This window comes from Anopheles gambiae, chromosome 2 (assembly GCF_943734735.2).
Source record: "Anopheles gambiae chromosome 2, idAnoGambNW_F1_1, whole genome shotgun sequence".
Classification (NCBI taxonomy): domain Eukaryota; kingdom Metazoa; phylum Arthropoda; class Insecta; order Diptera; family Culicidae; genus Anopheles; species Anopheles gambiae.
In genome coordinates, this window is record NC_064601.1 from 99,964,278 (window position 1) to 99,989,418 (window position 25,141).

A 25,141-nucleotide genomic window follows, 5' to 3' on the forward strand; every position below is an offset into this window, starting at 1 on the left:
AAATTAGACAATATTTTTAAATTGCTTGAAATTACTTTGTGGTTTGAAAAAATGGGGTAAATAAATGGAGCATATCTATAATAACAACAAATCAACAACATGTATGCATACCAGTGCATTGAAAATGTTAAGGTTCAAAATAAGCACGTATATTTTTGTATTTTTGATCAGGATTTTTTTCTCTCAAATCAGACTTTAAGCTTTTGTCGTCTAAAAGATACACTCTACTTTGTTGCATTTCAGCTCTGCGGCCGTTGATTGTAGCATGCTGCAGAATCGGTACCAGATTGCTGTCCATCAAGCAATCGGAACAATCTTATCAGATGCCTATAAAACGGACCGGCATTGCATACGGCAACAGTTAGTACGGCTACAGGTACGGCAGGCTTACGACCGGTAACGCGCGGCAAGTGTTCGAGAAGTGACAGTCCAAAACCAAAACGGGACACTCATGAACCGTTGGGGCGCTTGGGAGGCTCTGCTGAGCCTGCTGCTTATCCTGGCAGTCGGTTCTTCCTGGATCCAGGTCAAAGGGCACGAAGAGCACGATGCTCACCATTGGAAGCATATGGCCCACGAGCTGCTGTACGAGAAGAAGGACTACACGATGCAGAAGATTGTAATTATCGTTTTGTGTGTGTGTGTGTGTGTTATGCGATTAGCTATTACTTTGTGCTGTGAAAGTGTGACTCCTTTGCTGTGACATACACGCAGTGGCGTTAAACGTTGCATAATGAAAATGAATGCAAATCATATGAAAAGTAGCTCCATTCCGAAGTGGTGTTTATGAATGAATCCACTCATTCAATGAAGCACATAAGACTGTATCATACCAACAAAAAGATAAGAATGATGTACATGGGGCGGGTGATTGAGAAAGAGCTTATCGTGATAGCAGCTTAGAGATATGAGTTTACCGCTGATTTCTTCTCCCTCAACTCCTGTACTGCTGAATCGCGAACGGTTGCAACGGGGCATATCAACAGGCAATCCGGTGTGGTAATATCCGATGATCCAGTTTGAAAATTACCGATTCAATTTCGATAACGGACAGCTGGGAACGGTCGTGCCGTTTTGCTCCTATCGTTTCTTGCTTATCGCGGAAAGTGAAGATGTGCATTGCGATCGAATGGGTCATAAAGGAATTGAACTGAATTAAGCGTTGCTATCAGACAATCGGTTGAGTAGTGGATTGAGTAATTGTATATTGATATGTAATTAAAAATGAATTAATAGTTTTTGTTTGATTGCAGAAGTTCAGAAACAGTAGAAACTAAAGTTATCGTTTGTATTGATAGAGTGGCTTTGGCAAACGATTTAATAATGGTTGGACAGGTGGAAACTGAAAGAAGGCACTCGTTATCGTCTTTCTTTGGGAAACTCCTGTATATTATACGGGGTTGAATGTTAAATAGACAGGAAACTTCCCAGTTTATGGGTCCTACATACTTCTTTTATGGAATTTACACGCTTTTCTACATGCCATTGGTATAATTTCGTGTGTACAAGCCAGTTGGTGCTGATACAAGCTTCAGAAATTGGGCTTGAGAACAAGTTGTTGAACAATTTTTTCATAAATTTAGCCAAAAAGTTGATTTTTGCGTATCTACTCTTCAAACAACATCTCTAACCATGGGATGGATGATAAGGATAAAAGCGGAGGACTTGCTTCAAAAAGCATTAGACAGAATCAGGCCTTAAATTAGATGATTTAGACTTTGCCTTCATACAAATGGTTCTAAGAATGGCCGGATTTGTGTTATTGGATGAAGAGCTTTCATTCTGGGATGCAGATGGCTATTAGAACAAGTTTTTCAATTCTGTACACAGAAGAGATGATACACTATTTAAAAGATCATATTTAATAGGAGCTAGTGTCTTCGATGATAAATTAAGCGTAGACTTAACACACATTCTTATCAATATTAGATGTCATTAAGATTCATCTTCAATATTCATTAAAATACAAAGAATATCCTTGAATTTACAGATAAGCATCGCTCGTACGCACCGGTGCGGTATATCGTTTCGGCCATGTAATGCAAACCATTCCTCTCCCAACTCTTTCCACCAATTTGCAGCCATATGAAGTTTATATGACCAAAGCGATATGCGGCACCGTTGTCGGTACACAAATCTTCGTTGTGTTTAGTTTAAAATACACCATACATTTTAATTTCATGGCAAAATCTTACCAATTTATTTCATTCAAGTCTCTAATACTCGTTTTTCTTATTTCCATCCTCCCCGCAACTGTTTTTTCTGTGCTGCACACCGACCGATTTACGCTCCGTTGGACCGCATCCTTTGGGCCGCCACACCATGCCACACAGAACATTGCCAAAAACATCATGGTGTTCGTCGGGGCGGGCATGTCCCAGACAACCGTGACTGGGGCCCGGTACTACAACGGGGGCGACAATGAAACGTTTGCCTTCGAGCGTTTGAAGTGGAGCGGAAATGCACGGGTAAGTATTGGATGTTGCTGCATTGCATCGTTTTTTTTTGCCTGCTCTTTGTATGTCTGTTGCGAATTGGGGAAGAGAGCAGACAGCTGTGGCCTGAGAAGTGTAGGTGCCTGGTTTTTAGTGTAGGCACCATCCGGTCTCATGAAATCCAGTTGGAATGAAATTGAACTTGTTTTCGATTAGACTATTTCCTTTTATCGATATGATGATTGGGGTTGGAAAACGATACTAACTAACAGGATTGGATTGGATTTAAAAATGGAACCAGGAGGTGATTGTGGTTCGTTTGAACCACATTGGTAACAAGAATCGATTTATTTTATTTAATGTTATCTTACAAAGTATCATTATTTTCAAGTGTAGATAGATTTGGAAGGAATTCCTCTTGAATGGCTATTTAGATTTGAGCTCTTTCTAAAGTTCGGGCGACTCTTTGCAAATTTAATGTATAAAGACTTCTTATTTGACTCACCAAATTCGATGAAATGCTCACGTATGATAGATTTCTGTGAAGTTTTTCAAATTTTGTTCATACACTCTCAGATGGATTTGTCGAATGTACTATTTTATTGATGAAAAATAAAGCATTTTTGTTTTTTTTTAACTACGAAGCAAATGAATGAAAAGATCGATACAATCAATACAGGGTTCTAAGAGCCACTACGCAATGTGATAGGCTGCTTAGGGTCCTGGAGATCCGCTTTTTTGCTATCTCTTTAGTTGAGAATCCCTTAATCAAACTTCCGCGTAGACGCAGCAACAGGACCTTGATTAGTGTGACCACTTAGGGTATATGACATGTCAATCCGTCCCTGACAGTACAGAATCTTCGCTTTTTCGACAGTTTTAGTATGACTATCGATGCTGCAAATTGTAGGATAAATCGTTTGGAAAATACAAAAAGTATTAAGTTTTCCATACTTTTCTAATGTTAAAACTTGGATTCAGATTACATTGCATATTGAGATTGCATGTTCCTGCCACACATTAGTTGTCGATCTCTTTCCTTATTTTTAATTAATTTAAATTATTTTGAATTTAAATTGTTAGTTAGATTGAGATTTCAAATTTGGCAAGTTATAACACAATTGTTACAATTAATGCCATTTTAGGACAGAAACTCTACTCTGTTCTAGAAAAGTTTCCTCCAAAGAATTGAGAAAAAAAGGATCATTGTCTGCCCGGAAGCTTCATTCATTTCGGTTCGTTTTGGAACCGTTCCATGCGTGCTGGTTTCACTCAGCCAGAAAAATGCTCAATACCACTAGTGCACGTTTTCTCGCATGAAGGGAAACACGCCGCCAGAGGGATAGACCGCACGAGCGAATGAGTGCTGGCAAGAGCGAAGAAACCTGGATGGGGTGGGAAAATTGCACCATGCCCCTCACACACACACACACGCGCGCGTCCGGTAAATCGATTGGGGAAAATGTTTTCGATCGACGCACACGAAGAAGAGCGCACACGGCGGGAAATATGATGGGGCCGGCAAAGCAATTGTACGATGACACGTTGGAATGGGACCGTGCCCGGTGCGCTCCGGTGGGTTCTATTCTATTTTTCCGGTTATTGATTGGAAACACATGGTTTTCGAGTACGGTTCGGAAACGGGGGAAGCGTTCGAAAAAAGAACGGAATGAACGGAGTGTACGTGCACCAGTGGACCATGATTTGTAGCGTCATTCTCCGCATTTTCCCGAACGAATGGTGTGTGAGCTAGAGTTTGAGACCGTAAAAATTCCCACCGGACTCTCCCCAGCTCCGTAACGCAGGATGAGGCCACCATAAATTGGCCACTTAGTCGCGCTGGCGTTTCGTTCGGATGCCCAACTTAGCGACCCGGGTGTTGATGGGCCGCGCTATTTCCCGAGCTATAGCAGTGAATGGGGAAATGAATGGATTTGTTTTGCTTTTCAGCTGAGCCACCCGAGCCCACCCAGAATGGGAAGAGCATTATTTATCCCAGTGCCATGGGGACACTGGAAGCGTGTTTCGTACTGGAAAGGCCGTTTTTATGTAGCTTTCTCTCTGCTTGCTTTCTCCCTCGCCACGACAGACGTACTGCGTCGATAGCCGCGTGCCGGACAGTGCCTGCGCCGGGACAGCCTTTCTGACGGGTGTGAAATCGAACCTCGGCACGGTGGCAATGGATCCGACGGTCCGCCGGGGCGAGTGTGCCATGGATCCGGCGAAACAACTGTCCTCCATCGCCAAATGGGCGCTCGAGGCGGGCAAAGCGGTTGGTAAGTGTTTTCACTTGACGCAGAAGTAGATTTAGTGTTGATCGCTTTGGGGTAGTGTTGTAACTCAATACTAATATACTGGCGGGTTATAGCAATGTCAGTGATTTATAGAACATCGATTGCAGTTAAACTGTTCAACTGTGAAATATTTCCTCTTCGATAGGGACTGCTTCCTGCAGTAAGAATCAGCACAAGCAAATCAGTCTAATAATAACTATGTTTTAGCAGGCATGCGCAGACTGACTAACTATTTATAGAGCGATTAATTGGACTGAGCAGAAGCGCAGCTAACGCCTCTGCTTGTTCATGAACCATATCAAAGATGAGATCAGAAACGCGAACAAACGCTGATAAAGTAGGTTGTTAGAAATTGGGAAGTAACAACTCCCATATTGTCTAGTGGTTAGGATATCCGGCTCTCACCCGGAAGGCCCGGGTTCGATTCCCGGTATGGGAAATGGTACTTTTTTATATTTCAATTGTTTTCTCACGCTGTTTCGATTGAACAGATGATTTTCTCCTTTAGTAGTAAAACTTCATTACTCGCTTGTATTGTATATTGACGTACATATTGACGCTTTACAGTTGTAAAAATGAATGAATCAATACTACTTTCATTAAAAGTTTAAATTAAAAAAGAAGAATGAAAAATAAACGGTTAAGCAAACAGTAAATTCATTACAATTCAGAATATTTTTTACAAGTTTCAGAAAAAGCAGACTTTTAATATAAGAGCAGATAGCAAAAGAATAATATAAGAATGGATGACTAAAGTAAGAAATCAGAAAGTATTTATGTAGTTTGCTGTTCCTTCATGCATGCTTTTCCCTCTTCCTACAACTAAATTGCTACCAATATTTTAAGTTAAGTTAAGTATAGTGAATTGATAAGTTTTAACGTATTAGTTGTCATTCAATATTTATTATTTTCTTTAAGACTTTTTACTTATTTATAACAATAATTACTTTATTTATAATACTGTTTTATTTAACTGTTAGATTTTATGAAGTTTCTGTAAAGTTAAAGAACAAAAAAATTGCAAAATAATGTTAATAAACACACTCTTTTCCTCCCAACCCAAAGGTTTTGCGACAACGTCTCGCGTGACCTCCGGCTCGAACGCAGCGCTGTACGCGAACAGCCCGGACAGTCGGTGGGAAAACGATGCGGACGTTGGTGCTGGCGGATGCAATACCGTACCGGACATTGCTCATCAGCTCATTCACGGTGACATTGGCAAGCAGTTTAAGGTGCGAGACAAATTTTTGCTGCCCCACTTGCTTCGCTCGTGCTTTAATGTGTGTTTCATTTTGCTATGTTTTTTTTTTCTTGCTGCTTCTTCGCAACACGCTCAATAGGTGGTTCTGGGTGGAGGGCGCAAACATTTCCTCCCCACCGTCGAGACGGACCCATCCGGTCAGCGGGGACTGCGCACGGATGGCAAAAACCTCATCAACGAGTGGAAACAATCGAAAGCGGGAGCGAATGCGACGTACATCACTACCGTGGTAAGTAAGACACAAGCGCACCTTTAGTGTAGCTACCTTGTTACGGCTTCTACCGTGTCTACTATCAGCAGTAGTAGCATCATTATAAATGGTAGATTTCGTGGCAGAGCTGTTCTAAACGATCGTTTGCGTTTCCCTCTTGCTGGAAAATCCATTAATTCAGCTCGCCAAACACATAATTCATCCGTGTTATTATGACCTCCCGAGCAAATCGCTCTCTCGAGAGAAAGACACACCGTCCTTACAACCATTGGGGCATCATAAAGTGAAAAACTTTTACGACTAAATTCCGGATGTCCATGGAAATCGCCAACAATCGATGCTGGGAGTAGAAACAGTGTTTTTATTTTTGTTAGAAATGGACCATTTCACCATTCCACAAAGCGTTCTACTGAGTTGGGGAGTCCGGGAGTTCCGGGTTTGGAGATGCATTTTAAGAAACGTAGGAAAATCACGTACGAAAAGCCATTATCACGTGCACAAGTTTATCTCGAATCCAATTTTTCTACACAAGTGGAAGAAGACCCGCTTATCGACACCAAACTCCCAAACAAAACACCATTAACGATAGAGAGAGAGAGAGAGTTCCGTGGGTGAGTTCGATCTCGGAACTGCACAGCGGAGACACAGCCGTGAAGAGCGATTTGGAAGGATTATTGTGCTTGTTTGGTTTTAATTTATCATTCCACCCGGAACTGCTTTCTTTTTGGGAGGCTCTTCGTGTTTTTTTTTGTATCTGCCAAGTGATTCCACTTTCGAGTGGAACCACATCACCTAATAAAGACATAATACGCGCTCGCTGTTCGCCTCGCCGTATCTCGCACGCGGGCGCGCTCACCAAAGCCCGACAGTTTTCGATAAAATCCTCCATGATTTATGGGCTGTTGGATGTCTGTATTTAAACTAAAAAAAACAACTCAAAACTCTTTTGAAGCACGATACTTGGCTCGGGTTTTTGAAATTCAACTGCCCGACCTACGGGTGGGTATGATGATTGCACGAGAACGGTTCGTGTAATTTATGTTCCTTTCGTTTGCAAATGATCTAAAGTAAGTTGTTGGGCAGTAGGATTGATGAATGGTGTTTGTTTTGTGGCAATTTTGAAACCGTATGAGCGAATGTGTGCTCGAGCGAATGAGCTTAAAGTTGATGTTGTTTTAGTAGTTTTGGGGTTGGAAATTTTGGGAGTTATTTCTCGTACCAAATTTGGAGTATTTAAAGTGCCTTTTGAGGCGAAAGAACTCCGTTGGAGCCAAAGCCGCTATAAACTATTCAAACAATTTAAAGTGCCTTTGAAGACATTCTAGAGGGAACTAGAGAGAATTAACGGATCTGTTCACAAACACTTTTGAAAAAAACGAAGTGAATTGGATTGTTTTAGTGCAGCTCGTCGGAAGATTCAAGTTCATTGAATGAAAAAACGAATGAACGAACCTGTTTGGCTAGGTTTTGCTGTATGAATTGCCCTCAGATTGAATTATGAAAATATTTATTCGAACTGTCCATAGACATATACACGAGAACGTGATAATCTGGAGAAAAGAGTGTAGTTGACCCATTTAAAGCCTATACAGAAGAGCGAATTCAGTGTCTGCCGTTCCTATTGAGTTGTATTTAGGAACGAACTTGTTAATCCTTGATCTTAAAAATAAAGAAAATATAAAGCTTCTTGATATGACAACTGTCTTCAAAGCATAGGAACACGAAGGTATTAAATTACCTTATACATTGCCTCCGCTTGGTTCGTTGGGCGTCTGGACGCTTAGAATCTTCCCATCCTGCACCTTCAATAATTGCCCAATCGTTCAAAATCTGCCCTTATCGTTCAATCACTTCTCGTGCCCAATAGTCCGGCGCCTATAAACCCAAGGACAAACCGATCAAACAGGGCATAACAGGGAGAAACCGAAATAACAACAACAAAAAATACCAAAACAAAACCTATTCCCATTGACTTCCCATCCCGAACCCGCGTTAGCATTGCTTCCAAACGGGACGGCTCCCTGGGACCCACACGCAGGACACGGTTTGGATTTGATTTATCGTGCCGATGCGTTTTCTGTGTTCTGGCTCGGTTCGGCCGCTGAATGTGGCTGTGTTTCGGGACGGTGTAAAATGGCTGATATAAATCATTCGGCACGTCAATTGCCGCCGCCACTGGCGTGCACATCGGTCGGTGGTGGTCGAGCGACGAGCGAACGTGCAAACCGAACCGCAGCACGGAACGGATTGGCACACCTAGCGCGAAGGTGCAATGCGCTGGTCGATTTAATTCGAAAGATATTGGCAGATAAGGTGTGCGGGGAAGGGGGAGTGACGGGGGAATGGAGTGGGGACAAACGGGAATGCATGAATGCGGCAGGAAAGCCAAAGCGGTCTTGATGAGAAGGACTGCTCTCGGTTCGGTTCGGACTTCCGTTGAGGTTTTTTTTTATTTTGATTACAACATAAAGTGTTTGGGAAAAGTGATAAAAATATATCGTTTTTGAATTTATAATTTTTCATTTCAAGTTGCTTTATTGAATAATAAAACCATTTTTGTTAAAAACACTTTTACTAATTTACATTCATAGCTGTTCCCATAAGAGTTTTTGTTGATTTAACTCTAGCTATTGCTCACTCTTTCCCCAAAAAATCTAGCAAAAGTTCACAAATTCGCAAACGTACCACCAGTACGCAGATTTTTATTATAGTTTATAGAAGCTTTGGGAGTTCCTGTCGCCTTTCCCAGTCGACCGGGTCGTACGTTATAATAACACTGATCGAACGAGCTTTGCAAAAATGCACACGAATTGCACCGCAAGTGCATTTCACACGTCGTTTCCATTCTCGGGTTTTTGCCCGAACGTGCCGCGCAAACGTGTCGCCAAAGAGGAAGAACGGACGCTTTGGCCGCGCCCCGGCTGGTTTTGCGCTTTCCGTTTGAAGGTGGACGCGTTTGAAGTTTATCGTCACGTTCTGCGGTACGGCGAACGTTGGGAAGGACCGCAAAAAAAAGAGAAAACCAAGCGCATCTCGCACACTTTATTCATTATTATTGTTTCGATCGTTCGTTCTTTCGGCTGGCAGTTGCATTCAGGGTCAGCGACTGGCATTCTAATATTTGCCAGCCAGGCATACACGATCACACGGTCTTTATTGTCAATCATTCGGGTAGGATGAGGGTGTGAGATTGTTATCAGATTTTTATATTCCCTGTGTCAATCTTGCGGTGAGTGGGCCTGCTGCTATTGGAATTTATGTTGCGAAATTTGTTGCTGCCCGATCGAAAGTCGTTGCTTTTTATGGATACGACCATACCGTCGTTTGTGTCGGTACTTTTGGGCGGTGTGCAGATGTGCGAGAACAGTATGTGGTGGTGAATGAAAACTGTTAAAACGAATATTTCGAGAAGAGAATTGTGTTTTTTTATCAGAAAAAATATCAAACAAAGGGAGCTTGATAAAGATGACCAGCTGCATGAGAAGTTTTCAGCAGGAAATTTCAAACATTTGCTTGGAGTTTAATTCTTTAAATATCAAGTTCTGGTCATTCAATATGTAATTTCCAATTAGAAACTTTTCATTTGTTTTATTCAAATAAACCGTTGAATAATTTTCAAAACAAACAATATTGCTTTTGAGCTAGAAGTTCATATATTATAGCAGCAAGAAACTAAATTCCAACAGTAGAAAAGTGTTTTTGATTCTTTAAACTTCTCAAAAAGATGCTTTAAAAAGTAAAAAACTATCAAACTGTTCAACGCACAAGATCCGCAAATGAGAAAAGCGCGGCCAACACGTCTAAATCATTTAATTTGACTACAAATTACTGACAAAATTTACCTCCCCAATTTTTATTTCCTTTTATTCGTTCTAGCGACTTCGCGGGAATTTACTTCACTTTTTTTAATTACTTTTTTTGTCAGTGTTACATAATGTTCAGGTTTTATAGGAATCAATTAGAAATGTCTGTTTTTCCTCGCCATTCCGATCCCCAAAAGTTGCTGCTTATTCGCTTGCAAGCCAATTTCGCACCAACCACAAGAACAACAAAAAAAGCACAAATGATTGCCTGGAATTTTCCTTAATTGTGCCTCACCCCGCCCGAGCAGTTACAGTTGTAAAAATACTTTTATTCGTAACTTTGGCATTCCTTGCGGTGCTACTCCGAAGCGACACAGCACACCGGGCGCAAAGCAGCAACACTGCCGACAGGCAGAAAAAAGGGAGGAGGAGGAGGAGAAATTCATTAAATTTGATCATTGCCATTAATTAACGGTATAAAAGTGTGGCTACGGGCCGGCCTCGTACGCCACCAAATGCCGCCGACTTTTATTGAGACATAAAACTCTCCCGCTACACACACACACAACCCCACACAACCGTTCACCGTGCACATTCCCCATCAATGTGTTTATTGTTTTCGGTGTTGGGCGCTGGTTTAGCTGATGTTATAAACAACGAGCTTCTTTAATTTCTTTTCGCAACTTTTGCGAAACATCGAAACTGCACGCAATGCAACAGCATCCCTATGCGACGATGACTTCAGTTCGGTCTGGTACTGGTACTGTTTTCACGAGTTCCTGCCCCGGGCACCCACGAGATCGAGATTAGACCACAGAAAACCAATTAAAAGCAAATGTTTACATAGAGGGTTAAGGGTGCGGCACACACGTGCGGCTGTACTCAATCCGGCCGATGGCTGTCCTCGGCACGAATCGCGGCTTGCATCGATTACCTTGGTGGCTGCGGTCTAGCCAGGCTGCTGGTGCATTGCGGATGTGTGAAAGCTTCTCGATTAAGTACACTTCTGTACTGAATTGATTACAATTGCGTCAGACGGTGTTGGAATGTGCGTGAGTGTAAAAGTTGTATTTCTTTAAGTTGAAATGGGTGGATGCTTTAGTTCGTACAACATTCGTGTATCGATTCCAACTAAACGTATAAGGATTCATTTATAGTGTAAATTCGCTCTCAAAACTTTTGTCTATTTCCACGATAAATGAACAGTAAACTATGATAATTATTGTACTTAATTTCTAGTTGATTGAGTGTTAATTTGGTGCAGCTTAATTTTGTTGTTCCCTAAAGACATGTCAGTAAGCGCATTAAAGTGTGATACATTGATTTGATATGGTTTTGGAATAGAGTGATTTTCACGAACACTGTACTATCATTCTTAGAGGTTGCATCATCAATAAGGGAACGAAGTTTAGGACAAAAGAGAACAAAAAGCTCTTTGTGAAGGGTAGTGTATGTACCTAACTCTTTAGGGGGACGCTCGACAAGATGTACGATCCAACAAAACATGCCCGTCATGACTTGAACCCCCTATATGGGCATAACTTTCAATACGCAAGACTGACTATCCCGCAACGGAAAACCCAATTAGGTTGCTGATAAGAAGCCTGCTAATGGATAAGGCATCCCTAGACCTACTATGGTAGTTACGTCAGAATGAATTAAGGACGGATGGTTTCGTAGTATTCCTTTTTTTCGTTGCAATATGGTCTGTTATCGTTGTCTACTTACATGATTTTAGATTTCTAGCATATAGTAAATTTGTTGTTGGTTTTAGAATATTCTAATAGTATTATTTTTGTACTACTTTTTCCAAAAGGGAAATGACTTTTAATAATGAAATATTTGACCTATGAATGATTTTTTAACTTCAAAACCAAAGAGGATGACACTCTACTATAATAATATACTTATAATATGAAAACATAGGAATGCAACGTGATGCTATGCGATCATGAATTATACAAAAATTAATACTAAAACTAATTCTTGTACTATAACTACTACTAGAACTACTACAGCAAGTACTAGAGCTTTTACTACTGCTTCTTTTGCTACTACTACATCTACCAATAGTACTACAACTACCACTACCATTAATAATACTACTACTATTCACACACCTACTACTACTACTACTATATCTATCACTACTACTTATACTTCGAATACTTCTATAATTTCGACTAGTTCTACTACTAATACTACTAATATTATTGCAGCAGCTTCCACTACTACTAATACTGATACAGCTACTTCTACCTTTACTATTACTACCTCTACTACTGTTACTTTTACTACAGATCCAAAGCATAACAACCATCAGCACAATTGGAATTTCTGCATTAATTGAATATCCGATTTTTAGATAAAATACTATTGAGGCTATTTTTAATCAAGCCTCCTGAATTAAACGATAATGGAGTATGGTGCACCCATATTTTTAATCTTAAATTGTTGAGTACAATTCTGATGCAGCTCTTTTTGTTGAAAGAGCTTTTACGTTAGGAAAACTATACATTTCCAAAACCACGTAATTCGATAACAAACTTTCTCAGGAATAGGCTGATTGTATATGTAATACTGTACAATTATATTGATGGTATATACAAATCTTTTGAGAGCTTCAACTAATACTGAGTAATTTTTAGCTGAATGGACATAATTGATCATCTTGAATTAGCAGTAGTCATTGTTTGAACTAGCTTTTGCAGAACCTTTCTGCAATGAAAATGTTACCAAATTCATAAGGAATGTAACAATTATCGTAGCTGATAGAATAAACAAGTAACAATTAACAGTAATAATTAACAAGTAACAGAATTAACAAGCCGTTTAAAAATTATACGATATTTATGAGAGTGTAAGTAGATAATCCATCAAACTAACAAAACAAACAATTGAATAGCACACAAAACGCATATCGTTGCAAAAGTTACAATGAGCCCACATGCACTACAAATTCTATCAATACTCCTCTAACCCTTCCCGAGCACCTAATTCCCAATTAAACGAGAGCACACACTGTTCCCTCCGAGCAGGACAATCGAATAAAAACTGACTCTGACGCTGCATGTGCTACAAAAGTTTGTCTTTTGACTCCCCTTGCCCAGCCGTTCAATTAGCATCACAGCATCCGGCAGGCTTCCGACGAGACGCCGAAACATGGCACATCGAGGGGTCCGAATCTTAATCAGTATTTTAAATATTTATTAAATTTCACCCCTCCCACTTTGGTTCGTTTTGCTCGCGCTTTGCCCTTCTTAGTTTTGCCCTATCTAGTTTGATTCGCAAGCAAGCAAACACCAAACCCTCGCTTTAAAAGCGTAACTGCAGCTGGAAACAGCGTAATGATGCGGCCAGCCTGACGTCGACGTGATTCTTTTCTCGCTCTCATTTTTTCTTCCATTCCCGCTGCTGAATGTGATGTGGTACAAAACGAACGCACACACACACACACATACCACCGGAAACACCCTCGCTTGAGTGGAAAACGTTGAGTTCGTCCTCCCTCGTCGTCCTTCGCGCTCGTGCTGCCGGGTTATTTGATTTGATTTGCAATCCCATTTAGCGGCGAAGCAATATCGCGTACGGAACAGAGTGCTTTATCTCTGTGTGTGAAGGATGTAATGTGTGTGTGTGCGTGTGTGTTCGCCGGATGTCCCTCTTGCCGGATGTTCGCATTGTTCACGTACTTTTGTTATCGGCGGAAGGAGCGAAATGTTGTACAAAATTGCAAAAAAAAGAACGGATTGGGTCGTTCGAGGAGAGTATTATGTGGCAAATATGCTGTTTAATAGAAGGTGTGAAATGTGTAATTTGGTTTAAACGATGGTAATGGTTCTTTATATGTTATGGATTTGTTGCAGTGTTTGTATAGTTTTTCATTCAACACCATTTATTTTATTTAGTTAAAATATATTTTTTAAATATTTTTCTTCGTTGGCACAACGCATTGTCGGTCCAGCTCCGCCTCTATCACCAGGCATGGGCTTTCAGTAACTTATTGCTTGCGCTTTGGTAGCTCAAATTTATACACAAAACTTACAAAACAAATTATGAAAATAAGAGAATCACAAGACTGAACAGAGACTCGCTTCTTAAAAAAATAGTTTTAATTCGATCTGAAAATAACTTTGATCGGAAATAGACAGACTCCTTCCCCAGAACACATGTAAAAAGTGAACATGGTATCCAAGATGTTTTTCAACAGCTGTCAAATGTTTTATTTTTTTTCAAAATGAAATTTCAGTTTCAACACATGATTTTCAACATATCACAAAGAGCTGGCAAACTCAATCCAGCTTGATTAATTAATTTATTAGTATTAATAAATGAAATGAAATGAAATGAAATGAGACGTGTTGAAAATCATGCTTTAGAAATTAAAAATTATTATGATGGAAATGAAATGTCAGATCGACGAGGATCAACATTTTGCATGCGGTGAATAACAATGTTTACATTCGAAACTGGCGGTCCCGTGGTACAGTCGTCAACTCGAACGACTCCATAACATGCCCGTCATGGGATTCAAGCCTAGAATGGGTTGTCCCCCCGTAGCAAGGATTGACTATCCGGCAGCGTGGTAATGAATTAAGTCTCGAAAGCCTGTATAGGACGGCATGTCCGCGTAGGACGTTACGCTTAATAGAAGAAGAAGAAGACATTCGAAACTGACTTGGAAAACCTTGCATTGATAACTTTAGTTAAATACTCGTAACAAACCTGAGAGTACAGTGTTTCCAATTTAAACTGCATTATTCAACGCTTGCGAGATGTTTTTCAAAAACTGTCATACAATTGTGACAGCTGTGCTGTTGAAAAACATCTCGCAAATGTTGAATAATGCTGTTATTGGTGTCTAACTAGTCTAAATGCATAATGTTGAAAATTATTTTTATTAAATATTATAAACTTAATAACATCGTTTTTTTTTTGCTCTACCCTCCACACACACACACAGAACGAACTGGCCAGCCTGGACACGTCCAAGATTGACTACCTGTTCGGTCTGTTCGACTACGACCATCTTCCGTTCAGCGCGGACATTGGCAACGGCAGCGTCACACCCGCCCTCGTCCGCATGGTGCACTACTCGCTCGAGATGCTGCAGAAAAAGGAACACACCAACGGCTTCCTCCTGTTCGTCGAAGACGGTAACATCCGGCGGGCCCACGGCCAGAACGCACCGCGCAAAGCGTTCGACCAGGTGCGCCACTATGCGAACGCCTTCAACATGGCCCACATGATGGCGAACGAGCAGAACACGCTGTTCATCTCGATGAACGACGTGGGGAGTACGCTTTCCCTGCCCGGCTATCCGGCCCGCTCGTCCGACCTGTTGGACACGGCCGCCGGAACCAGCAGTGCCGATGGGTTGCCTTACCTCGGGCTTACCTACGCCACCGGTCCCGCACACTCGACGTACTATCGGACCGGGTCGGGTCGGCTAGACCCGATGGAGGTGCTGCAGAGTGTGCCGAACGGGCTGGAACGTACCTGCCCGGCACTGGTCCCGATGGCGGAAGGGGCTGACGGTGGGGAAGATGCGACCGTGTATGCTTCCGGTCCGTGGGCGTTCATGCTGTCGGGAGGCTACGAGCAGCACTTTGTGGCGCACACGATTGCGTTCGCTTCCTGCATCGATGGTGCGTGCGATGGGGCGGCCACGCTGGTCCTTTCCACGGCGGCGTTGCTGGCCGCACTCGCTGTGCGGCTGTTTGTGTAGAGTAGATTGAATTGTTTGATGTAACAAATCCACAAAGGAAGGCGAAATGAGAGACCGAAGTATCCACTTTTTGTACAAAACCATGCCCAGAATAGTCTGTTTGATGCGCAAAGGAGTGTAAAAAGATATAGAAAATGGGTTGAAAATACTTAAAAAGACAGGAAAATATAGAGAAAAGACGGTGGCATTGACTTGGGATGGTTTTATTAATTAGAAGATGTAAGCGCAAAGAAAATGTAGTAAATTTGCAAAAGCGTTGTTAAAGATTTGGAATAAAGAAGCAAAAACAAGACAGTGAGTGTGTTTTAATCGATGCTGCACAATATTAGCAATACAAATTATGTTACAAAATAGTTCTCTAATTTCAATAAAAGATTTAATGTAGATTACTAATCACCACAATACCAATGGATGAAGTAATGAAACAGTCAAGCGTATCTCCTGCGTACTTATGCACGCTTTAATGATTAATGAGCACAAATCAACCGTCTCGAGTGTCACTTGTCAACTTGTCAGTCTATCGTTAAATTAGCGTCGAAACACCCCGAAAACCTTCAATGCTCGCGTAGCAAATATATTCCCCACAATTCCCACAATTCGGCATCCAGGGCAAAGCGCAAAAGTTTTTTTTTCTCCAAGTAGCACTTTCAAAACTGTACCTCGCTAAGCTTATTAGCATAAAAACCAGTTTTACGGCTTCGTTCCAACGAGCGGCCGTCGGTACGTTGTTTTCCTTCATGCTGAAAACTCGTTTGCGCGTACAGTTGGCTTTCGCTCTGTGGCACCTCAAAGCTCTTTTTGTCCGCCCTTGTTTGGTTTGGAAGGGTTTGATAGTTTTGTACCAGCAGGATGTGTTGCTTCTTGATGTGTTCAAATGTTCAAAATACAAGTTAGCATTAGCATGCCCTTTAAAAGAGCTTTTAGACATATTTGTGGGTTGTATTGTTGTAGTTGAATTGATAGTTTGTTAAATCAGTGTTTCATTGTTTACGTTATTTTGATATCTCTTATTCAAAACATAAGTTTAAATAACATAACGAATTGTTTAAAATGCATCAATTCATGTCTAACAATTTGAGCGAATCGAAGCGTTTCTATGCTAAGCGTTAGGAAACAGGGCGGAGCTAAGCATTCTCAGAATTGTTTGAAATAAAAGGGCAACGGTACGAAAATTGAGAAGGGTGAAAATCCGAAGCACCCCGAAGCAGAGCCGACAATGATCCGAACGTACTGCTCGAAACTACCCTTAGAGTGCTCGAAATCGTGGTGCTAGATTGGGACTTGCTAAGTAATGTGTACAATTGTACAAATAATGTACTATTGAGAGGTTTTTCAACACTGAAATGGTAAAATTAATCTCTACCAATATTTGAGCATAGTACTGTTAAGACGCTAAATAAAAGTGGTTAACGAGTCCAAACAGTATGTAGAAAAATGTAAATTTCCCGCAATGTCGAGACGTGTAGTTCGTAAGCTTAATACAGTAAATTTACTTAAACTCTTTTTTTTTCTTCTGCTCCCCTGTCTATGAAAAATGTTCCACCTTAACCCTCGGGAGGAAATCCGCAAAAGGGACGCTCCTTCGATCTGGGGGATTTATTTTTCCCTTCCCGCACATGCGCATTGCAAAAATACTGCAAAGAAAACGTTTTACAGTACTGTACTTTTCGTGTTGCGATGCAAGTGGATGTTTGCTGCAAATTTTGTCAGGATTCGTAGGATGAATTCATTTCTAACATATTTTATGTCGAATTCAGAAAGACAATCACAATTTGTGTACATTTTTGTGATTGCACGATTCTAGTATTACCTGATACTTGAGTGTGCTTAAGACGCAAAAGCAAAAGTACCGATGAATTCATACGCTGGGCGATTGATCAACTCCGAACGGTCAATTCGTTGTAGAAAAAAGCTAATTATGTAAACATAATTTGCTATTATTATCTATTTTCTACCATAGTACAGCGATGTTAAACATAATTAGCAAGATAAGTAGGTCCAACAATCAGCACACATTAGTTAGCTTCAATGTGGGGCGATTCGTTTTCATAGAAAAGCTGTGAAAAAATAAGAATTAAAAATCACTCCCAAAAAGAGTTCTTACAGAGTCTTACAAAAAATAATATAAACTATTTTGTATATTTGTTAACTACCTAGAAAAAAAAAACACATTTCGCTTCAGCTCGATTTAGGTTCGCTGTCGTAGGATTGTGCGCAAGGAAACCGAAGCGGTGAGTTCCGATGAGTTCATACGCTCTATTCCAGGTGCGTTGTAATGGCTAGATAGAAAAAATACCTTTTACAATCAAAATTTTGCTACAAAGCTAGCAATATTATAATAACAACGATAATGTAATGCTAAAAATGGCTATAAAACAGGCAAAAACACTAAACAAACGGGGAAATTACCTTTATGCCGAGAAGGGCGAGAACAGATGAGTTCATACGCTCTGTGGGGAATGCGCATTAGAAGAAACTCTGAGTATCAGTTTTTGGTTATTCCGAGTACCCGAAGGCTTCAATTTGGTGTACTTAAACATTATTGTGCGTAGTTTCACGATACTTTTTTATTCGTTGGTCATGAAAACCAAAAAGGGTTTACATCGTTTCTTTCATATAATTTGCTTTTATGTGTCACTACGAAAGTGGCTGTTCTAGGTTCTCTGTCTTTCATTTATTGCATTTCAAAATATGCCCACTTATTATTGTATTGAGTTATGGATTCTCTCGGTAGATCTACGTTTTTGGGTCGAATAAAAGTTGATATCTATCTGGTTGATATCTTGTATAAGCTGTCGCGTCTATTAATTATACCAAAGTGTCCAAGCCCCGAGGACAAGGTCCGATCTAAGGCGTAAAATCTAGCCAATTCAAAGGAAACCAAAAAAAAAATACTGCTAACAGTGGAATCCCAAGACTTGGTCAGGCAATTGCCTCAAACAATCCACATCTTGATGTGGTTAATTATAAAAAATATTGTTTTTCCTTCTAAATGATACAATGAAGCCGTACAATTTGGAATATTCTATTTGAAACCTTCGTAGTAATAGAACGGAAAATACTTCGCTGCTTGCGTCGTGTAGCAGAATGATTTGCGGCAGGAAAAACAATGATCATGCGCAAATGGTAGGTTTGGAAAATTTACCAAACAAAGCAAGTAATGCTGGACGGGAAGATAACATTCAGCCGTAGTAATGCAATATAGTTGAAGGTTTTTATACTTTATAACAACTATTTACATGTAACCTTTAGGATAATTTATGAATATTTTCGATTATTGCATACTCTCAAGTTCGATAAAGAATTTTTCTCAGTTGATGGAAAGTTTTGATTAAAAACGAAACAGCTTGTGCGGAAATAAACGACTTTCACATTAATAATAAAGCAACATTTTAAATCTTGCTAAAAGACTTGAGTGTTATGATAAGATGTTTGCCCTTTGTGCATGTTGATATAGCATGTAGCAGGAATAAAATAGGATCAAAAGCTGTTAGACACTCTCAGAATTCAAAGTGAATGCTGAAATAATACGTATCTGTACTGTTTTCTGCATCTGGAACCAATTCTTGCAACAATATAGACGCTAATTGTGAGAGTGTTAAGACAACGAGTTAATAGAACTATAGTTGGCAAACGGTTAGGTTGAATGCATTTCGGTGTTTTTAAGCATAAGCATAATTATTTCTTAATCATACTTTTTATTTTCATCTGATATGTTTCTCTCTTATCCAGATTACGTTGCATGTTAATTTTTGGAAATTATTGCCATTCCTCCAACGAGGTTTCGAAACGAACGAGGCCGAAAGCAATCACAGAAAACCTATCGCACACACTACAAAGTGATTGTTTTATTGCGCTTTTAGTACTCTTGCGGCATTCGAGCAAAACTTTGTGAAGTACATTTTTGAGCCTCTCTCTCTTGTTGCACCAACGCTACATACATTTCAAGGCAATCAGCTCGTGTCGCTTGCGAAGATGAAGGATGGTCAGCATTGTCTTTAGTTTGGCGTTATCGTCGCTCGGCAATCGCAACCTCGTACAATCTTGTCCTGTCGCTTGTTGGCGAGGCTTGAAGGGAAGGAAGGACGGTAAAACTGCCACTACCGGGAAAGGCAGCGGCACAAACAGCGGCCTCCGCTGCGAGTCGAGTGCAATTAAAACCCGAACCAATACGGCCCACGGTGACGTGCGTTGCATGTGCAATGGGAATTGCGCTGCACCCGTCGGAAACGATCACCCGTGCGATGGGTGGAAGAAATGGGTTGGATTGGGGAAGAAGTAGGCGACGGAAAGATTCGAATACGTATCTCAGATGAGATGCGATCGTTTTTCTGCTCGTATAGTGCTCTCTGTATGTGTGGTTGTTGGTGCACCGTCACCTCGCTGTGGCCTTTTTTGAGAGCAAAGGCAACACTAATTAATTAACAATCCGGCTCCACACCAAATCGAGCGGGTTCGTAGCGGCCCTGCAGCGCTGTTTTCGGTCATAACCAGGGTGGTGGAGTGAGGTGGGGTGATGGTGGCGAAGACGCACCAAAAATCAACAACGCCTTGGCAATATCACGAAGCGAAAGGGAAGGGAAGGGAAGCCTCTAGTTGGCACGTTTCGAAATCGACCCCAATCGAATCGGCCTTTTTGGGGGCCGCAGTGAGTTGAGTTTCATGTGGAATGACACATACCGTGCCGAAGGACAAGTGTTTTGGTGTGGGTATATGTGATGTGGTAACAAGTTTGTGTAAAACATAAAAAAATTGTGTTAAATGTCCATGTTCCGTTGGTGGATAGAAAAAAAAACATTATACAATAGATTTTTTGGGAATAGACGTTGTTTTACTGAATTGTTTGTTCTGTCGTAATTGGTATAGGATGGTCTTGGGTATCCCCAAACTCACTAATTATCTGACTCATATGTAGTGATGCTTGCGGTCCCGTGGTACAGTCGTCAACTCGACCGAGTCAATAACATGCCCGTCATGGGTTCAAGCCTAGAATGGACGTAGCAAGGATAGACTATCCGGCTGAGTTTTAAGAAATTAAGTCTCGAAAGCCTGTATAGGACGGCACATCCGCATAGGACGTTACGCCAAATAGAAGAAGTAGTGTTGCTTGCGCTGCAGGGTTCAGGCTTTGGTAACTTTTAAAAATGGAATCGACAAGGTGGTTATTTGTGTATACGTATAGGTTTTTTGCTGTACCTGTAATAACTTTCATCATAATTGTCTTAAGAGTTTAAATTGATCAATTTCATATATTGTCTTTTTTTTTACGTAACGGCCTACACGATAATATAGGCCTATACCAGCTTTTGAGACTTATCACGCAGCCTAGTAGTCAGTCTTTCCTACGGGGTATGGTCCATACGAGGCTTGAACCCTCGATAGGTATGTTGTTGAGTCGTGCGAGTTGAATACTGTGACATCCATAGTGATATCAAATCAAAGACATGATGTACAATAGGTTGAGCATTTGAGGGATGTATTACATATTGCACCTTCTTACTACCTCGTATTGTCCACTTTTACTTGTCAAGGCTGTTTTATGTCAAGGCCTGCTTGAACCACTAGTGTGGGTTTGGGTTTCAGTGACATATTGATTTACCCATAGCAGGTCCAACGTATGTAAGCACGGTCCATTAGGGGCTTGAACCCTGAAGATGAGGGGATTTGTCATCTTCTTCTTCTTCTTTACTATTTGACGTAACATCCTAACGCAGACTTGTCCGGCCTGTACAGGCTTTCGAGACTTTATCCAGTACCAACAACGCAGCCGGGACTCAGTTACAAGCCTTTCAACAAAAGGACGGTCCGGTCCATTCTAGGCTTGAACCCATGATGGACATGCTATTGAGTCGTACGGGTTGACGGCTGTAGCACGCGACTGCTTCTGTGAGTTGTCGTAATATCTCATACAAATAGCATGTTCTCTGAACTCCGTGTTAGATTAAGTGATTCGATCATGTCTTGTTTTTTATTTTACAAAATACAAAAAAAAACCTCATAAAGAATCCAGACAGTCAGTCAACGATATAGGAACCATTGAAAAGCCTTGCAGAAACCTTTCAGTTCAAAGAATTTTTACAACATTGGTTTTTGTATAGCTTTTTTGAATAGTTTGATCCAAGATTTTTTGAGATATTCCAATGACTCAAAGGCGGAATTTTGAATATTCATAACGACATGAGTGTGCTTCATCGTTCTTGATGATAAAATTAATTGAAACGCTATTTTATTATTGTAGCGTGAAATGATTTCTGCTTATCATTATACTTTAAGATCACAACTAAAACATAAAAACAAGATGATATGCCTTTTGGTTGTTGTGATGTAAGATGTTAGTATACATATTTTTAAGCATTTAATCTCTTTTTTATCACATCCGTCATGCTGTCATTAAATGTTTAGCGCTTGAGTATGAACTTATGTTTTTGCAAATTTATGAAACTACTTTAGTTTTATTTGTCCTAAATCTTCTGCTTGAGGTCAACGATTATAGATTATGTTTTGAGGCCGCCAGAGAATTTGCCTGTCACAGGGCTTTGTGACCAGCAACTTTCGAACACGAGCATGTTGCTTTGTAAATATGTGCAGAACAGACTCAGTAGGAGTCTGAGGCTTTGAAAGATTCCATTTTGTCGTATTAGGTTTTTGTTCGATGTTTGTTGTCTCAGTAGGACATTGCTATTGATCTTTTGGTAATGCTGCAAGGTTTCGTCCCAAGAATGTTGTTCATTGTCTAAGATATAGTTTTGTAGGGCAACTGCCTAGTTCTGTTCTGATGGATTGCTGATATGCTTTGTATGAATAGTTTTATAAGATAAACTAACTTAGCCTAACTTTTATAAATTTAGCTTCTTTCTATTAACGCGTCTTACTATCTAGTATGTCTGATAATGTACGATAACGTACTTAAAAACGAACTAAACATCTATTGTTTGTTAAGTTTGTTTGGCAGTACATGTTCTGCTAACATGGAAACCAGACAGCAAGGGCCTAAAAATTGATGAGTTCTGAAAGACTCATGAACAAAAACTGTTCTTCGCCCCATACACATCGAGGGACCGGATCGCTTTTGCGTTCTAAATGGCAGCTTTTCATTCGACAGCACCACCAGACGGTAAAATGGCCATTTTTTCGTCACCCCATGCACGCTATTCCCGACCAACGAATGCTGTTGCCTCACCATCATCGTCATCGCCGTCGTCGTCGTGAGCATCATCGTCATCATCATCAAACTGCCCAAGGGAAACAGTGCCGCACACAAACCTCACCCATACCAGTCCAATCGACCCAAGGTGAAATTTCACCGTCCGAAACAAGCAAAAGCATCACCATCGATGGCACACTACGATGCGTACGCACACACATTCAAACTCACAGGGACACACGAACCCAAGGGGTCGAAACTGTGACTGTGTACGTGTGTGTGTGTCTGTGAGCGAAAGAGAGATGAGGAAGCGTCGTAAAAGTTTTGCTGCGGCGCAAATAAATCGATTTTCATCCCCGCTTTTGGGGTGATCCCTTCAACATCAACGAACGCACACACACGCACGCACGCACCCTTTCCTTGGCCCCCTTTTCAAGAAGGCAACCACTTACCGGACAACCCGCCCCTCTCCCTCCCAAGCAACCACCAGTATCCCCAGGCTGACTGAAAATGTTTAAAGTACGTTGCTCCCACAACCGACGAGGGGATGATGAGGGTTGAAGAGAGGGGATGAAGAGCGTGTTCCCGTTTGCGGTGCTGTGGCCCTTGCTGTGAGAGCGATAGAGAGAGAGAGAGCGAGCACGATCGAAGGCAGCAACGTCACACAGCGTCATCACGTTTTTCTGCTGGCAGCAGCAGTGTGACACCGAAAATCTCTGAAACACAAGCTGCTCAGCATCACCACTACTAGCAAAGGGACGCAAACGAATAAAAAAACCTACCCCTTACTAACACACCCATACCAACGTCAGCACCAGCGGTGCGCGCTCGTTCGTTTGACTGTGTGCGAGCGTTGCTGTTGCTGTGCAGCACCGTCAGCAGCGAGCGCCCTGAGAGATGATGGTGAGTGGAGCGCTCCGCTCGCTCGCCACACTCATCTGCCTTCACCGCTGCTTCTTCTACACCTTAGAGCGCAGCCCTTACTCTACAACACAAACAGCCAACGCTCTCGGCGTTTGAGAGAGAGAGAGAGAGAGCGAAATGGCACGCACAGTGTGCGAGCGAAACAGCGCGACACTTTGCGCAGTTGCAGTAGAGCGTTATTGATCGCGGCGACCGGGCTAGAGCGCTGTGGAGCATCATTATTAATGAAAATTGCCGTAATAAAAGTTTTATGCTCCGGCGTGGAGCATCCGTGCGTTGGGTTCTCTGGCTGGGACCCAGGAAGCGGGTGGGTTTTATTCGGGAGGTGGGATGGCGGTTGGATGCGCTGTTTGGTAGGAATTGAGAATGCAGGGTTGTTGGCCGTTTATCGCGCGCGAGGTTTGGGTCTGCTAAGGGTATTGGCGTGCGGGTTGGGGGAAGTTCGGGGAGCTTTATGCTTTATGCCCGGGCTCGGGTACTCCAAAAAGGATCCAGCGTAGCACAATGCGAGATTCGCTACGGAAATAATGGGTCTTCCTTGTTCGCCAGCGTCCATTCCTGGGTTTGTGATTGTCTTGTTTTTAGCGAGCGAGTGAACGAATGCGAACAAACCACTGCCCTGGAGCGGGTTGCTATTGATGGCAGATTTCGATTTGTTCAGCATTCGGACTGAAGCAGTTCTCTCTATGCATAGAAGACATGGGTCTAAAAAGGTTGAGAGTTTATGTGTTTTGAGAACTATTCTAAGCGAAGAGTTCCTAAGCGTCTTGCCACACACAAAACCCATTAAACGCACATGTCGCAAACATAAATCACGCGAGGTTGATGATCAAGCAATCGGCCACCTTGGGGAATTTTGAACTGGATTACCGAAAGAAATGTGGAAAAATCCCTCCATCTTCCATAGAATGTAGTCCATTTTTGAACGAACATAAACGAAACGGGGCTGGAACATTCGAAGATTTTTCTGCTCGAACGTGTGTTCTGGTTCAAAAGTTGATGGATAGTAATAATGTCTTTGGAAACTACACGCGTCAATATCATATAGTTTGATACTTAAATTAATCCTTAAGTAAACTTGAGTTTAGCTAAAGTTTAGTCATGAAGTGTTGTTGCGGCACGGTCCATTCTTGAACCCATGACGGGCATGTTGTTAAGTCGTTCGAGTTGACGACTGTACCACGAGATCGGCTAGTTGTTGAGGACAGGTAGAACTAATTGAAAGAGTCCATAAAACACTATCTTTTATAAGGAACGCTTATGTTTGTACTAAATTATGAGGTTCTCAACTCTTCTATCTCTAAAGAGTATCTAGCTTAATCCTAACCAAGCTATAAGTTT

General features: G+C 41.4%; 1 protein-coding gene and 1 non-coding gene across 2 annotated transcripts; both read left to right on the forward strand.

Annotated features, from left to right (window-relative positions):
- Positions 1-351: 351 nt before the first annotated feature.
- Positions 352-16,026, forward strand: LOC1277011 (membrane-bound alkaline phosphatase). The gene is made up of 6 exons (XM_316433.5): positions 352-619; positions 2,334-2,468; positions 4,525-4,711; positions 5,795-5,961; positions 6,070-6,219; positions 14,968-16,026. Exons 1-6 carry the CDS (start codon positions 452-454, stop codon positions 15,730-15,732), a joined length of 1,572 nt encoding a protein of 523 aa, XP_316433.5. The 5' UTR covers positions 352-451; the 3' UTR covers positions 15,733-16,026.
- Trnae-cuc (transfer RNA glutamic acid (anticodon CUC)) lies at positions 5,097-5,168 on the forward strand. The gene has a single exon. It is a non-coding gene; the product is annotated as a tRNA-Glu (tRNA).
- Positions 16,027-25,141: the final 9,115 nt, after the last annotated feature.

Bases quoted from the DNA above. Each gene is read 5' to 3' on its own strand.
- LOC1277011 (XM_316433.5), top strand. From the start codon at position 452: ATGAACCGTTGGGGCGCTTGGGAGGCTCTGCTGAGCCTGCTGCTTATC. The intron at 620-2,333 runs GTAATTATCGTT...CATGCCACACAG, and splicing joins ACTACACGATGCAGAAGATT to AACATTGCCAAAAACATCAT. The intron at 4,712-5,794 runs GTAAGTGTTTTC...CCCAACCCAAAG, and splicing joins CGAGGCGGGCAAAGCGGTTG to GTTTTGCGACAACGTCTCGC.